Here is an 18,140-nt window from a genome sequence, read left to right on the forward strand (position 1 = left end):
TAAAACCAGCCTCAAAGTTCTTAAGGAAATGCTTCACCACATGGACGTAAGGTAGAGCTGGTAAAACAGTCAGGTGTGTTTAGCATTGAGGTAGTAAATCACTTCCCCATTTATTTACACTGCAGTGTTCACATCAACACAGAGGACATTCAAAGATGGTTTTGAAACTTGCCTTTGGCATTAGCCCCTGGTCTTACTCCTACCTCAGAAAAACAAAACATATACATTTTTCAAACAGTGGCATGAATCTGAAGTAGAAATGACTCCTTATAACAAAGAAAAAAAATTAGACATCACAAAAATATTGTGTTCAAACTAAGGGGAAGAAAAAACTCCACAAAATCTCACCCACCACAGAACACAGTAATGGGTACTTAGCACACCAGGAAGCTATTTTACTGAAATGAACACTATAGCTAACACCAAAAAACCTTCACAAAACAAAAAAAAAAGAAAAAAGAACAACGCCAAAACCAGCCAAGAAACCCAAAACCCCAAATGTTTTTCAATGCTCAGCACATACAAATCAGAAGACTGCTCATCCAAAGCTTCTTTTCACATGCAAGAGACCCAAGTGGTGTGACTTCAATAGCTTAGACTATGGGTTCTGCTTTACACTGGAAAATGAAATGCTAAATTTTTGCTTAAAGCCACAGATCAAAAATGTAAAAAGTGGAGGTGCAGCCACTGGGCACACTTTGGATTGCTAAACAGGAATCAAAATAACTTGCTTGATGAAATGAGGGCTCCATGCACAGACAGAGTAGAAAACTTAAGAAAAAAAAAAAAAAAAAAAGTAGAACAAGCTTATCTCCTTTCCAAAACATGGAGACCCCTTCCTCAGACTTATTCAGCTCCCACCAAAAGCAGTCAATGTAGGTTTTATAGCTACTTTTTCAGACTCCTACTTTAAGGGCCAAATAAAAACTACGGATGATCACTGTCCCTGTAACAAAGGGTCCTAAAGTTGAGGCAAAAGGAAGGTTATATATTCCCTACTTTAGTTGGAAAGGACTTTGCTTCTCACATCACAAAATCAGAATAGGTGTCAAACTGAAGAAATGTTCCTGTATCACTGTAGTGTTGGAAACCTACTCTTTTAGAAGTGACTAGCGAGTTTGAACATTGAGCATGAGGCAGTGGAAGGAAAGACTTCTTTTTCAAAACCAACCTTCTGTAAAGCCAGACTTCTTTGTGATGTCAAAAGTGACAGAAAATCAAATGCTGATGAGTTGGACTTTCATGAATTGGTAGAGCAGTGTAAATAGTATAACCCTATGTAAGTCACATAACAGTTTCTAAGCTAGTGATGAGAACCTTAAGAAAGAAATCAAATAGAACTATGGTTTAAATATAATTCAATATTATTCATTTCAGTTACAATACAAACTCTAAACTTAATCGGTTTTGAACTGACACTGTATTAGCTTTTATAGCCTTAGTTTCGTATTTGCTATGATAAAACGTCACAGTTGATATTTTGATCAGATGTATGCAGAGAAGAGCCACTTCAAAACAGCACACAATTTTTCAATGGTAAGTTTCCAGCCCGTGTCGATATGCCAGTAACACATTAACACCCACAAAAGTGGCAAAAGCTGCAAATATTAATTTTGTTTTGCATTAATAGCTTGTATTTCAAAAAATCCAAATAGGAATCCCCCACATTAACCATATCAGTATCTCCAGTAAAAATTTCCTCATTTTTAAAAATTTCCAAATATCCACTGAGTTAACATGCAGTTGCCTGCTCAGCTTCTGTCCTGGTTTCAGCTAAGACAGAGTTAATTTTCTTCCTAGTAGCTGGTGCAGCACTGTGTTTTGGCTTTAGTGTGAGAACAATGCTGATAACGCACCAATGTTTTAATTGTTGTTCAGTAGCATTTACCCTGATCAAGGACTTTTCAGTCTCTTATGCTCTGCCAGTGAGGAGTAGCACAAAAAGCTGGGAGGGAGCAGAGACAAGACCGAAACTAGGCAAAGGGGTATTCCATACCATAGAACATTGTGCCCAGTATATAAAATGGGGTGAGTTCGCCAGGAGGGAACAATCGCTGCTCAGGAACGGGCTGGGTGTCAGTCAGCAGGAGGTCAGCATCACTGCTTGTTGGGGTTTCCTTTGTTTTATCTCCCTTTTATTACTTTCCTTTTCATTATTAGTAGTGTTAGTATTGTATTATTTTACACTTTTTGCAATTCTCTTTCCCATGCCACTTAGGAGGGAGGGGGAAGTGGGGGAGGGCAATGAGTGAGCAGCTGCATGGCACTTAGCTGCCAGCTGGGGTTAAACTATGACAGCTTCCTTAACGAAACTGAGAGAGGCAGCACAGAAGCAAAGCAGACAGGAAAGGCTGCATGCCATTTGTCTCCATTACCCCAACCCCCATAATAAAAGCTCACTTCGAGACAATTAATTCACAAATGACAAACATCTAAACCCCATGACTATTTAAATGCTAGACAGGGGAGTTTAAGATCCTGAAGGTACTGACTAATAAAGACAAGTAATAAAGACCCCAGATTTCAGTGGAACAATCTCAGTTTGTTCAGCGACCTGATCTGAAGGATCCCATGAGAGAGTTCCTTGCCCAGGAGGCTGCACTGATCTTCACTGTCCCATGGCAGGAAAGCAGGGTGGCTGCATGAGGAGGGACCTGCTGAGACCAAGGCCAAGCCTTCAGGGAAGCACACAAATGAAGGCAGGGGCTGCCCCACAATAGTACAGAAGCACTGCACAGGTCCAGGGGAAAGAAGACAAAAAGCTCAGCTGGAAGCTGCCATGTAACTGGAAGGGCCCTTGCAGGTACATCAACAACAAAAGAAGGACCAAACAAAGCAGGGACCTCCTGATGAACAGGTTCAGAAAACCAGTGATGAAGGACGTGAAAACGATCAAGCACTGTCTTTTTTGCTTTGGTCTTTACCACAAGGCAAACTCATGGGGCTAAAGTGGCAAGAGCCTGGGAAAGGTGTCAGGTAAGTGAAGACAAAGCTAGGAATAGAGCACTTAAAAAGGGCACACAAAAGTCCATGAGACCGGATACTTCTGATGGTGCTAAGGGATTTGGTCGATGTCATTGAAAGGCCTTTCTGGATCACCTTTGAAAGGCCATAGGAACCAAGGGAGGTCCTGGGTAACTGATGAAAAAAGCAAGAAGGATGATTTGAGAAACTACAGGCCAGTCAGCTTTATTCCAAACCCTGGGAAGAAAATGGAGCAAATCCTCCTTGAATCTATTTCCAGGAATATGAAGGACAGAAACAATTTTGTGAACAGCCAAGTATAATTTCCCAAAGGCAAAATGTGCTCAGCCAACCCAGTTACTTATTACAATGAAGCCCCTGTATCTATGGATGAGGACAGAGCAGCAACATCATTTACCTTGACTTTTACGATTTTTGATGCAGTCTCCCACTACAGCAGCCAAAAAGGCATGAACTAGGTGGCTGTTCAATAAAGTTCATGAAAAAGAGTTGCTGGACTTCCAAACTCAAGACAGCAGTAAATAGGTCAAAATCCTAGATACAAGCAACATTCCTCTCCAATTAATCTGAACTTGCCCTCATTAATTTCATTGGTAACACCAAACTCCAGCAATCAAGAAGCTAGAAAGTAGAGCTCCCACCTGAAGGGCTTCAATAGCTGAAGGAGTGAGCTGAGAGGCCTGTGAAGACAAATAAAAGCAAATGCAAAAATCTTACACATAATGTGGAGTAAATAATCCCATGCCACAGTACGTTATTGGAACTTACAGGCTAGAAAACAACTTTGCAACAAGTATCCTGGGATTCCTGAGAAACAACTTGCTGAACACAAGTAAGCAAGACATCCTTGCCATGACTAAGACTAACTATACAGCCAGCTGCATTAGCAAGAGTGCTTGCTAGTGATGGGGAGCAATTAGCACTTTCTAGGTGACATTCTGGATGCCCCAAATAGAAGCCCTATTCTTGGTTTTCAGCTCCTTTGTACCAAACTGAAAGCACATGATGTAGGAGAAGAGACAGCTGGGCATTTGTTCAGAATAGAGGCTTAGTGGGTACTTATGGAGAAAAGGTAGCAAAGCTCTTCTCAGTGGGAACATAATGAAAGGAAAGAAGGCAGTGGTCATCAGCTGCAGCAAGACAAATTCTAACCAGACAAATAATAACTTAAAATTAGCTACAATAAGGGTCGACACTGGAATACATTTGTCCAGAGGGGCTACAGAATCACACTCTGCAGGGATTTTCCATACTTGAATGCACAGTAGTGAACAACCTGATTTATCATTTTTAAGGTATTTAACCCTGCTCTAAGCAAGAGATCAGGCCTCCAGAGGTCCAGTGGTGAGTTCGAATCTCTCTCCATTTCAACAGCAAAATCCTGCACAAGTTTAGGAGAAAGAACAAACAAGACTATGGTGTGCATAAATGCAGACCAACCATGTATCCATAATGATTTCAGATGATCAGGCTGCATGTGGAAACTGCTTCCATGAAGCCTGAAAACTTTCTCACAGAACAGCTACTTTATGCGAGGTTTAGTTTTATATAATAAGAAAATAACTTGAGCAAAACTGATTGTTGAATTATAAGAATTTCTTGCTCTATCCTAGTGTTCTGGATTTTTCTTGCAGCATATCTATAATTATTTTTTCAATTTCGATGACTATTTGTAAAAATGAAACCCATACCTTTTATTTTTCCAAGGTTTTTTTTCCGATCAGAGAATGCCCCCAACTAACTACATCTTCAATTACAGACAACAGAATTTATAATTTACCAATTGTACACTATATTTGGCTCTTATGGAAAACATATATATGAGGAGAGGTACAAATACATCTTTGTCTCAATATATGAATACAGTGGGTTGGATGGTTTTTTTTGTTTGGTTGGTTTTTAAGAAACTGCATGAAGAGACTTACAGGCTTTTCTTCAGAAAGTTCATATTTTGAAATGCCCTTCTTGATCTGTGATGTCACTTCAGCCCTTGACAAGATCACACATGTTTCTATGAGAAGTCAGTTCAAGTTCAGTGCCATGCTTACTGTAGAGCTTTACAGAATAAGACATAAAAATATCAGTCAACTTGTAGTTTGTCTTTACATAGCATAGTTTTTCCCATGATGATTCTTCACAGTCTCACCAGAACAAAGCAAACAGCATGCAGCTTTAAAATACTATGACTTTTAAAATAGGTAATGTGTATATCTCTTCTGCTCTCTAAATGGGGATCAGGTTTTCTATTGCATGATGGCAGGGGATCATTGCAAATGATCAACATCTATTTCTCTTCTTTAAACTCGAGTTTAAAGAATCCGGTATTACTATCTGGGTCCAACACAAAATGTAAAGTGCAATTCTCAAAATCACAGATGGGTGGAGAACTATAACCACAGTAGCAGGCAACTGAATTTCCCTACAGACAGCAATATGGGCAAAGCTTTATCATTAGTATCACCACTCAGTGCACCAACAGATGTCAGTGCTCAAAGGCACTGAGAAAACTGACAGCAGAGTTAAAGACTGGGTGTGCATATGTGTGTCTATCAGTGACTAGTGAAATTACTATCTCCTTAAGCACTATACTTTGAAAGCAAAATGATTTTTAGCTTGGTATTATTTTCTGCAAGCTACTTCCTATTTCCTTGGAAGAAAGCAGTCCCTGAACAAAAGAAACCTCAAAAGGCAGAGATGTTTATTATGCAATGGACTAAGCAAAAGAAAAATATGCAGATATTCGGGGGGGGGGGGGGGGGGGGGGGGGAAAGAAAAAAAAGCCTCACAGCAGTCTGAATACTAATTAAAGAAGCAGGCCACACTGATCTAATATAATTTTATTGCAGTGTTTTAAAAGCATATACTGACTTTGAACAAAGAATTAAAAAAGAAGGTGTATGTTGCCAAGCAATAAGATCACCCCTCCACAAGTCAGAAAATGTAAAATTCTGGAAAAAAGCACAAGGCATTTTTTTTTTCTTTTCTACTTTATTCATATAAGCAATATGCAGCACTGCCTCTAACCTGAATGCCAGAAACATGTATTTCCACAAGAAGTGTAAAGCTGCATGCTTTTACATTAAAATTGCAATGTCTGTTCCTTCCCAGTATCAGAGAAAAAAAGTTGATTCTTCTGAAATAGTTTTTTGAGATGCACACAGGAAATCTTGTAACAGCCAGATGTTTCATAGTCATCAGCTCATTCATTGCACAGAAAATTTTGGTCCTTTGTTCAATACTGCCTACCATCTCTGCCGATCTTCATGTATTTTCTTACCTTATTAGAGATTTGCATTTTGTAAAAAGGCCCCAAGTTTCTTAGAAACCAGACTTCCATTCACTTGTTTTATTCTTAAGACAATTTAAAAGCAAAGGTACATACAGTTTCCAAGAGAGAGTGGGAGGACAAATCAAAGTAGATTTTACACTTGCAGATACCTTTGAATAACAGACTGTGTGCCTCAGTGTTCCCACAAGGGCTGTGTTATAAGAATGTAACAGCAGATTATGTGCTCATCCAATCTCTCTGAAAAGCTTTTAAAATTAGAGGCATCAAAATGAGCAATACCTGTGTCTTCATAAACACCAGCTATAAAATCCAATCAGCTCACTGCAGAGTTATAGCAAGTTGTCATACTATTTTGTACCACCATTTCTTGGTTACAGCAGAGTTCAAATGGAATATTTCAAGATAAAGGAAAGGCAGACTGGGAGCTTTGCTATCCTACTTGCCTTCCTTCAAAACACCACTGGACCAGAGCATTTGATCCCAAGTACTGGTTAAAAAGCTCACAGCCAGCAACCTCAAGACAGAACCAGGGAGCCTCAGGTTTAGCCTCCCCTGTTATCAATAGTGTTATTAGCAGCAGTTTAGCGGCAAACCAGAGCTGTCCATGTGCAGCAGTGAGCCAGTCTCCAAAGCCTAGGTTTAAACCAACCCTAGTGAGTTGACATGCCCAGGCTAGAGACATGCAGTGTGGGTAGGAAGAAAGACAGTCTTTACTCAGCACATAGCAACAGCCCATTCTTTAGTGGGGAGCAACCAAAGAGGATCAAGGTAATCAAGCTCTGCTCCTAAACCTGTCACAGGGTGCAATCTTGTGCAAGTCACTAGACCCCTCTCACCCCTGGAAAACCAAACTGCTTTCTCATGGTGGCAAAGTTTCCTGGACTCTCTGCGGGCAAGGTTGCTGAGCACTGTGATACAACAGAGGCTTAACCACAATTCTGCAAATGGTTTCACTGACTCTGGTTCAGGCAAGCATGTGCTTTATTACTCACCAATTATGTTTTCATGACAGACTTGCAGACTCAATTATAAGGAGTCATGGAAAACAGAAAACCAAAGATGCTTAGAAGTGTGCACACATTCTTTATATCACATGCTCAAAAACAAACAAACCAACCCCAAAACAACCAAGAAAAAACAAAAACAAATCCCCCCAAAAAAACACTAAACAAATTTTGTGGATTAAGAGGTTTTCAGACAGAAGAAGGAACCAGTATATTGAGTATTTGGTACATTGACCATATCGGTTAATTCAATCCCTAGGCCTACCTAAACAATTTTTTCATTTTTAAAATGACATTTCTAGAGTAACTTTGAAATAGACCACAAAATACTCCAAAACTGAATGTCTAAAACATACTGTACATAGAGGCACATCTGAATAGTTGAATTTGTTACCAAAAAAGCAGTGTTTCATCATCTCAGTACCATCTCAGGTGGCAGTTTACTGCCAGAAGTGCTGCACTGTTAGACAGCTGCAAACACTGAATCAAAGCCACCATCCAGATGTATTACTCTTATTCTGCAAAATGGTAGGAAGACAATTTATTATTTCTAAACAAAAGAACTACTTTTTAGGATATCCTATTGAAGTTGAAAACCAAATAAATTTATACTTATGCTGGCTCCCCAAAATAGAAAATAAAATAATAAAAAAGTAAACAAACAAACCAAACCCAGCCAAACAGAAAGCTAACACACTCAATTCACACAGCAATATGTTTCAAACAGCCTTAAAAAAAAGGTCTGCCCATCCAACAGTCATACGGGTGCTTCTGTAATGACATTAATTACCTTTCAGAAGAAGTGCTGTCTCTTGTCTGCCCATGATTCCCTTTTCATAGTCCTGTGCTTTCATTAACATTCAAAGAAGCTATCAAAGCCTGGCTGTCTACCACTCTTATTTTCCCCCTGAATGAGATAAGACATTTTTATGGCCTCACCGGCAGATTTTAATAAACAAGTGGAATTTTTCTGCTTCGCTTTGCCCACAGCACAGAACCACAGTCTTAAGCGACTGTACTTACCAACATTATGGTTTACTCTATTTCTCTATATTAAATGGCTGCCATAGGGCGCTATACTAACATTAAATACAAAATCATCGCCATGAGAATATAACTTTTGCCAAAATGCAGGAGACATTCCATTTTAAGCTTTACCTCATGTCTTTACATCACTTTATTTAGCTTTCACGAAAAGAGTCCTGTGTGCCTGGAATTTACATTTTGCCTTTGCATAAAATGTGCACGTGGGTTTTCAGTTAAAGAACTAATCATGTGCTTTTTTTTTTTTGTGAAAGCCAGATGTTTTCCACTGAACATTTAAAGCCTTTTTCATTTCCCCACAAGTCTGAGGATCAGGTTACATGGGACTTTCAGTTTGGGTAAATTTACCTGTTGAGAACATAGAAGTCTAAACATAAGAAAAATAAATATTATTCTTAGGTCACAGAAAACAGGTGTAAGGCTGAAAAAAGCCCCAACCAACTAGCAATGGGAATACACCCAATTCCAGTCAAATACACAGCCAGCTGCACTCTCAGACATCTGAGACATGCCTCCATCTCATGACCAATGTTCAAATGAGACAGGCATTTGCCTGCATGACAGAAACCGCAACTCATTTGACTGAGGAGGCTGACAGGTTCTCAAAAGAAAACCAAAACCAAAAACAAGCAGCTGAAGCAACTAACCTGAAACAATGTCCCCCCTAAAAGCACCTTCAGGGTCCCCATCAGAAAGAACATTAATTGGTCAAAGGCATACCCTATTTCATGTCTTGTGGACAACAGGATGCCTCCATTCCATCTCCTCTACATTGCTCTCCTCTCAAATGCATTCGCTTAGTGGGCATCCACTGCTTCCACTGTGCTCAGACCTCCACAAAGACATTTTGGCTCCCTTACCCCACCAGGCCATATACCCAACAAAAGTGGATAGAACTGCCTCTGCATAGGGTCTGCCAAGAGGTTACTAGACAGTCTCATGGAATAATACTCTTGGTAACTCAGATGAAGCTCCTCTGCATCTTGTAGTACCATTATCCCTAAGCTAGCAATTTAACTTACTGTTTTGTGACATTTTAGATGTTGCAAGATAACCCCTGCCACTTCACAGGAGCACAGACCTCCTAACAAACCCAGCGAAAATGTCTACAGCCCTGTAAAGATGCCCTTAACTTGGGGCTATAAGGTACCTACCTACCATATTTGATTCTTTGTATTTAGGCACTTAATTCACCTCCTTAGTGCATTTATAAGACCATTAAAAAAAAAACCACCAAAAACCAAAAAACACAAAAACCCTATAATAAACAGTGTTTATCAGGAAGGAAGGCACTGCAAAACAACCAAAAAGAAAAAGTAGATACAAGAGTTCTGAAGATTACAGGAAGGTAAATAAAGGTGGTGGGGGTGGGGGGGTGTGGAAGTCAAAATTAAGTTTAAACTCCTTCAAAAAACTGAATGGCAGCCACAAGATGGCTGCATTAAGGTCACATAGTACTTCAAGAAAACTTCTTTTGAAATGCATTGCATCATAAGCATGTTTCCAGGAATCACCACACTGCTTACTTATTACATGTAAACTCCTTTCCTTTCACTTTATCTTGTTCTTAAAGAAATGTACTATCAGGGAGCACAGCTTTTTCTGTTTGAAAACCAAACGTTTCAATACCATCACAGCTGCATTTTAACTCCTTCCCTTCCTGTGAAGCCCCCCACAACCTTCCTCCCAGTAAAATTGCTCTGAATCTCGGGTCTACAAGAGCTGGCATTTCATTAATTCCTGCCACTGTGTTTCTTTTCCTCTTTTCGCTTCCGAGAACAGGGTCTGCGAGGTAACAGTCTCCTGAAGTGCAGCACTTCAGCCTGCTACAGAAGGTTATTACAGTAGCTGAACCTTTGCTTTGCAAATGTCACATTGCAGAGATTCAATTTTAATGGAGAAGCTAGACTAGAAGTTCAGGTATCAGCTTCAAAAATGAGGCTACCCGAAAAAGGTTTCATACCCCCTTCATCCACATAGTACTACTGCTTCCTCACCACAGCCAAAACTACCACCTAGTCCACCCTTCCATTAAGATCTTCAACTTAAAAACTTGACAGGAAACTATTCAACTTTTTTGCTCTGGCATTTTCTGCTGGCTTAGTGAGCTGAAGCAGCTTACAAAGGGCTACCGTGCAGTGTCGACAGTGGAAGACAGTAAAAAATAGTTAAGAGACCTCCCCTCCTCTTTTGACAGAAAAAAGTATTAGTAAGCTCACCTTGTTTTACAAAAAATCACCAAAAGGAAATAAATCTTCCCCCGACCTGGAACTGGAATCTCCTAAGCGGCAGCACCTGGATACCAGGCAGTGGGAAAGAAAGTGCCAAGGGACCAACCACCCTTCTTTGGCAGCAGCCACCTTCTATAATTTTGGCATCACTTCTCCTTGTTAATGGGGAAGTTCTGATTATGTCCAAGTACTGCTATGTCAAGCATGTACTTGACCTCCAATTAATGCCTTCTACCACGCTCACAAGCATTCCTCCAGATACTTCTGAACTTCCTTGAAACACTACTGTGGCCTTTTGCTTAACCTAATGACTTCCAACTAAACTGCATAAAAGACACCATAGGAAGCAGTGAAACAAACAAAATAAATGCTGAGGGTTTATGTAGCACCAGAATTCACACTGGCAACATAACCACAATTCAGTTCTTTATAGAAAAGCAGCCTGAAGAGATCTTGAGCTGCAAAGTCTGTTTTGCTGACTTGGGTTCATTGCCCTGTTGAGCTCAAAGGCCTACTGGTCAGGAATGACCACAGAATCAGTGAATTAAATTCTCTCCAGGACTTCTACTAGAGGACTGAAACAGTTGATAGCTGTGCAAGTATTTGAAGCACTGCATGATTATGCTCTTCAGACATCAATTCCAGTTTACCAAGGAGGCTTTTAGCCTGAAAACATGCCCAAACAGCTCTGAACAATAACGTGTATGGTTTCCAAGCTAGCTACCTTATACAAGAACAGCACAGCCACATTAGTATGGTGCTCCACCAACACCAATAGCTTGCTGTTCAGCAGGATTAATTAGCCTGGGCAGAGCACCACACTAATGTGATTATATTGCTTCTAGTACCTGAGCTAGCACATTCATCATTTTCTATTCCTTTCCTCTGAAATTAAGAGTTCAGTTTTTGCCATTTTCTTAACACCTAAAAAATCTTTTTTTCTTTTTTTTTTTTTGGTGGGAGGGGTTGTGAGGGTGTTGAAGGGAATGGGAAGAGAAGAATGAGATTTGGAAAAGATTCAAAGTCAGATTTCCCTAATTGAAGCTGTGCATTTCCTGCCTTGATAGCCTTTCCCCACTATTACCACTCTCTTCTATTCACTCCTGTTCACATCAAGCCGCCATATTTTCCAAACTGCCTATGCATCTGCAAGCCCTCCCTGGACACCAGAAATAATTATGTCCAGCCACAACCAGCAATGAGAAGAGCAGACCAGCAGACTTTCAGCTTATTAGAGTGAAACAGAGTCATCATTGCCTTCCACTGCCCTTTTTTGATTTTTTTTTACAGGTGAGGAAAAACTCACAGCAGGTACTTGCTCAGAAGAGGGATCACCTCTCAAGACAATGAGGTGAAAAACAGAAATACAGACCACAGCCTCCTCATTCACCAACTGAGGCTCCTATCAGGACACTGAAACTGAGACCAGTGTGAGTTATACCAGGTACCCAGACCCTGACACAAGTTACAGAAATACCAGAGCATCAGTTGAACTGCCCAAAGAACCGATGTTCTGACAAAACACAGGTGCACTGGTATGCTCAAAAGCAGCTGTGTTTCTTTTCTTAAGGCTTCCTGAGGCATCTGGCATAAGGAAGACACTCAGAGCAGGCAACATTAGGTCAGCCAGCAAAAAAATCAGCAGTCACAAGCAACTGACAGCGGTTTTACAACAGGAAGTATGGGGCGAAATCCTCTGCCAGCAGTACTGACAGCCCTCCTTTTGAGTTTGCCTGTAAGTCATCATCAGAAAAGAAACAGAGGAATATTGCAGCACCTGTTAGTATCTCTGGTCTTCAGCCCGCATCCCTTATCTGTACAGGCATGCCTGCGCACAAGCAGGCCCTGGGGGTGTAATGGTGAGACAGATGCCACACACAGACTTTGGGAGCAGCTGTATTGCTCTGACAGAGTAGAAGGCAGCAACAGCAGTAGGATTGCCACTTGTCCGTGTTTCCACAGGTCTTCTAGTTGCTTGATACGCACCTAGCAACTTATTTTTCAAGGTTTTTTTTTAGTACAAAAAGGGATGCCATAGAAAAAGTGGTTAAAATTTCTATAACAAAACTTTGTTAAGAAAAGCTATGAAGCCACAGTGCTTTACTGTTCTGTGATTACAAATTATACTGTGCTGGCTAAACTTCTAAAGACTCATATCAAATTAAAAAAATTAAACAGGAAATTAATAAAACATCTCCACACTCTGTCCCATCAGCTTCATGTCATCATGCTGATGAGATGGGGCTCTTCCATGACAGAAATACAGGGAACAATAAACTTATATTTTTGGCTTTCTTTTCCTTTAAAGTAGCCTGCTTCCTTGTGTCAAAAATATCTCCAAGGAGAGTTTCAAAGTTTGAATTCTAGGTATAGGACGTACATCATACAATGCAGACACAAATTCCAGGCTTAAAAAGTAGTATGAAAGTAGAAAGATTTTTTTTTTATGTTCGCACCTCCAGCATGCAACCACCAAGCACAAGCAGATACTTTAAGGGATACTTGCAGTTTCTGCATGTGCACAGTGATATACAGGCATTCATACTTAAAAAAGTTACAATGTAAATCTATTTCCAAAAAGGCTGCGGATTAGAACTCCAGCTTGTTGGTGAAGTATCAACATAAAAGAAGTAGAGAAGAGCTTGGAAAGAAGGAGGGAAAAAACGGCATAAAGGCCAACATATGAAAAAATGTCAAGCAAGTTAACACAGAATAGGAAACATTGGTTTACAGCCAAGTGGGACAAGGTGGGGACAGTATTCTTTAAAATAAAATAAAAATCAAAGCAGTCAAGACAGAGGGGAAAAAAGAAAACAAAGCAAAAACCAAAAACCCAACAAATCAGGCAAGAGCAGTTAAGTAAACAACATGTTAAGATCACATACTGAATCAGAAGGAAAAGACACTCCCAGCAACAACACATAGTACTGAGGACTCATACTGAGGTATGAAATGAAAATATAGCTCTGGAAACTAAGGGCAGTCTCTCTGTTATCTGCTATGCTTACATGGCCCTAAATCTGCTTTGGGCAGTTACTGTGTTGGTGGCTCCTGTGTAGGAGTGGAGGAGAAAGAAGACTGAAGAAATATTGAGTAGATACTGGGATATGTATGTACATACATATATACACAAACATACAAATATACTCATACACACTTGGATCCATATGTAATAAAAGAGAACTTGAACTAGTCACATAGTAGAACAACCAAAAGCAGCAGTATGTTTAAGTTTTTTCTTCTTCTCCCTGCTTATTTACTTCTTGCAGTCTTCTACACTACAGGATTGTGTACATCACATTTGGAGCCTCATTACTTCTACATACTTCTACATGGCAATTCAAGATAACTAGAAAGAGTTTGCTGGTATTTCTACCTGCTCTGTGTGCCTCCGGGAGCCTGCGTGACTAAACCAGAAGACAACATAGCCTCTGCACACTTCAAGATGTGATCTATACCATGTGCACACTCCTGAGAGTTTCTCCCTTCAAAATATCTTTGAGTTGGTATTCACTGCTTATGACTGCTGCACAATTTGCTAGAATAGTTAAAACTGATGCACGGACTCTAGAGCACAAAACATAACTTGAGATTTGTGAGAGTGCATTATCTGATTCTCTGTAAGATGTCAGGGCTCACTTTTCAGACCACCCTGTACTAGCAAAAAAAAAATAAAAAAAATAAAAAATCACTCCAAATAAGGCTAACAGTGTTTCACAAACAGAAATACTCAATAGTTCTGGTCTCTCCTATCACTACAGAACAGGAAACGTATGCTATTAATTAATTCATAAAACCTAATGTCTGCAGGCAGCTGAAATTGTCAGCTTGATAGATAAACCAGCCAGTAATGATGGAAAGATGAACTACGTTATCAAGGAAATTCTTCTGTCAGAGGACCGTGTCAAGCTCTGCTCACGATAATCTTGCCTATATAGTTTGGAGAATTTCTCTAAGGAAGGACTTTACAACGGTACCTGAACCAACCGAGCAGCAAGGAATGTGCCAAAACCCACAGGGCGCAGACACCTTACCGCTATAAGCTACACTGACTGTATATTCCCAAACACCCTCAAATCTTTCAGCAGCCGCTATCACTGAACAGTGAACTGCATTACATCGGGACAGGCATATCGCGACATCCCTAAGCCGCTGCACCGCACTTCGCGCCCAGGAGCGCACCCGGCTTAGCCGGGACAACTCCTCCACTACCACCAGTGCGGCACGGGGATGATGCCGACTCCCGTCCCCGTCGACCCCTTCCCGCGCTCCGGTGACCCACTCGCCGCTCAACGGCGAGCGGCCAAGCCCGCGATGCCCCACGGGAAGAGCAGGAGCACCCGCGTGGCTTCACGGTCATGGGGCCGCTGCCCCCAGCTCTCTCCCAGCCCCTTTTCTCCCCGGGTTTCGGTGCAACAGCGGAAGGAGACTGGTAACGGAGGGAAGGAGAGAGAAAGAGAGCCGCAGCTGGCACGGAGAGCGGCCGGCACCGGCAGTGCCGGGTCCGCAGGCAGCGCTCGCTCCACGACCGCGCAAGGGTGCGAGACGCACCTCGGACTGCTAGGGTGCAACCGCGAGCGATGAAGCCGACCTGCACGGAGGGACTGTCGAGCGGGGCCCAGACGAAGAGACCCCGTCCCGCAGGGAGGAGGAGAAACAGGAGGGCTCAGGACTCCCCCTCCAAGTCCCCGGCCGCCAGCCCCGGCAGCGACCTGTTGCCCCGCGCGAGGATACCGACGCGCGGTCGCGGGAGCAGTCCCGTCCGCCGCCACCCACCTCCTTAATTTTGTCTCTCTTCTGCCGTACGGCGGGGTCGGAGGGCTCCTGCCCCACGGCGCCGACGGGCTGGCGGAAGAGACGCTGGGGCAGCCCGGGGGCGCCTGCCTCCTTCCTGCCGCGGGCGTCCTGCAGAAGTTTCTCCTTGTCCTGGCGGATGTCCCTGCGGATCTCCTCGGGCAGCTTCTGCAGTGTCTCCTTGGCCTCCCGCAGAGCCCGCTCGTGGTCCGCGCGGATCCGCTCCAGGCTGCCCGCCCCGCCCGCGGCGGCCGCCACCGCCGCTGCCGCCACCGGGCCGCCTCCAGGCTGCGGCGGGGCGCGGGGCTGCCCGCCGGGCGGCGGCGGCGGCGGCTGCAGGGCGGCCGAGTGGAAGAAGACGCCGCTGAGGAGCTTGGAGGAGTCGGGCAGAAAGAAGATGGCCCCGAAGCAGAGAGTGATGAAGGCGCTGAACACCAGCAGCAGCACAAACTTCTCCGTCAGCCGGAACGCGCCGGGGCCCGCCGCTTTCCTGCCCCCGCTACCCGCGCCACCGCCCGCGGGGCCGCCCAGCGCCCCCGGCCCCGCCGCGTTACCGAAGAGCGGCAGCAGGCTGGCGGCGGGCATGACCCCCGCGCCGCCTCAGGCAGCGCAGCGCAGGGCAGCGCGCCCCGCCGCCGCCGCGCAGGGACAGCACCGGACCGGACTGCTCGGATGGGCTCCGGCTCTGCCACCGCCCCCCTCCCGCCTCGGCAGCACAAAGTTTCCTCGGGCGGACGCGGCAACTTTTCCCTTCGCCGCCGGCAGCGCTCGGCGTCTGCGGGGCGGGCGCTGTCAGCTCCAACCCATGCTGCCGGGCCGCCGCCGCCGCGGGAGCCGCTCCCCGCTCCGCCCGCGCGTAACTGCCGGGCGGCCGGGGGCGGGGTGGGGCGGGGCCGCCGACGGCCCAATGGCGGGGGGGGCGGGGCGCGGGAGCCGCCGCCGCTGCTCTGCCGCCCTCCCGCGCTGCCGGACCCCTCGGCTCAGGGGCTCAGCTCCGTGGAGAGAGGGTTTCCAGGCGCTGCCCGCCCGCCGGGGAGAGGGGGGGGGGGGGGGGATGTGGGGAGGGACGGCGGCGGTAGCGGCTGCCCGCTGGGTCACCGGCGACCCGAGGCGGCGCAGCGGGCGGCCGGAGGCGGGCGCGCTGCCCCGGCACGTGGCTGGCGAGCAGGCACGCGCGCCCACGTGCACACTCGTGCACACACTTATGCGCGCACTCGTGCACACACACACACACACACACGCGTTGCACCGCCCGCCGCCCCTCCCCTCTCCGGTTGAGGGTGCGCGCACAGCGACACACGTGCAGAGACGGTGTGTGCTTGCACACGCGTGTGCACACGCTTACCCGTGCGCACGGCGGGGGAACAGTGCGAGGGGAGGCAGCGGCGCCAGGCGGTGCCTAGACGGGCGGGCCGGGCGGCAGAGCCCTGCCCGCTGCTCTTAGCAGGAGCCGAGTTCTCGGTAGCAACAGGGGTTTCATTTCCTTTTCCTGCAGGTAAAGCTCTTGCGAGGAAGTAGGGGGAACTCGTGTATCTATGTGAGGGTGGAAATTCAACTTCTTGTCTGCGCTAGTGCAAGTGAAATAACAAGGTGTTGGCACAAAAACATATATATTTTATAGCTGATCAAATTGCTGCATCGAGGTCCCCAAGCCTCCTGTGAGAGCAAAAGTTTCAACAACAAGAAGAAAAGATACCGATTTATTATTTTGTTCGTGTTACAGAACAGTGCAATAAACAGTGGGGATGTGAGAAGCAGGGAAACACAATAAAAACCTGGGTAATTTTAACTGGAAAAAGGACTCCAGCCAGCACCCGGGGGTTTATCTCCAACTTTTTTCGAACGTGCTTGGAGCCTACCTAGACTTTCACAGCAGTTCGGCACGGCAAACTTAGACGTTTCCTCTAGAATGTGAGCCAGAGAGTCAAAAAGAAAGCAGAGAGATATGTCTCTCCCAGAAGTTACAGTGCTGAGGTTGGTTTGTTTGTGTGACTTTATTTTGCAAGCGAAAAAAAACCCCAGCAACGGTAGAGGGAAGTCTGTGCTTTAAACAAGGGCAGGGAGAAGGGATTGCGTAAGCTGTGCAAATGTGATTTTGAAAATGGGCCTGGCGTGGGGCTAATTCTGCTCCCAGTGGAGTTCAGGGGAGTTTCACCATTGACTTAATAGGAATAAAATAAGGCTGCTGCCCAGTGCTTTTTTAAATCCCATTCTTGAGAAGTTAGAATATGTAATAGACTAATTAAAAGCAGGTTTAGAGAAGACAGTTACATAGAAATGTTGGACCGAGTTCTACAAACTCCCATAAGTACATGAGCAAATGCTTCTGTAAAATTTCAGGATTATACGTAAAACTGAAGGATAAGGGGCCCAATTTTGCATCCAGCAAAACCATTAATTTCTTTCACTTTTTATGTTGGTTTTCTTTGATTTTTTTTTCTGAATTGTATTTTCCCACATTTAGATGAAAACCTATTCCTTAAACTAAACAATAAGCACTCAGATTTTGACACACATTTCCCAGAAATGTGTAACGTCGCCCAGTAGCTGTGCCAAGATAAAACTGTTTAGGATTGAAGAATTCAGCCTGCTTGGAAAAGGAGATAAGCATCTATGCTGCCTGTTTTTTTAAGCAACATTTAAGGTAGCAAATATGGAGTTCAGCTATTGAAAGATGGTTGACTAATGATAAAGCTTCCTAAATGGTGAAATACCACTCTTAGCTTCAGCGAGCATATTCTGCTTCAGTTGCTGTGTATGTGGGTGTATAATATTTTTCACAGATTGCCCTCA

The 18,140-nt window shown here is 44.1% G+C and overlaps 1 protein-coding gene across 1 annotated transcript in view; it reads right to left on the bottom strand.

Moving 5' to 3' along the window:
• Nucleotides 1-16,149, bottom strand: part of MAN1A1 (mannosidase alpha class 1A member 1) — a 143,557-nt gene extending 127,408 nt beyond the window's left edge. The window contains exon 1 of the mRNA XM_034060992.1: nt 15,330-16,149. Coding sequence (XP_033916883.1) covers nt 15,330-15,932 — 603 coding nt within the window. The 5' untranslated portion in view covers nt 15,933-16,149. The remainder of the gene's footprint in view (nt 1-15,329) is intronic.
• Nucleotides 16,150-18,140: the final 1,991 nt, after the last annotated feature.

The sequence above is a fragment of the Melopsittacus undulatus genome, chromosome 3, assembly GCF_012275295.1.
Source record: "Melopsittacus undulatus isolate bMelUnd1 chromosome 3, bMelUnd1.mat.Z, whole genome shotgun sequence".
Classification (NCBI taxonomy): domain Eukaryota; kingdom Metazoa; phylum Chordata; class Aves; order Psittaciformes; family Psittaculidae; genus Melopsittacus; species Melopsittacus undulatus.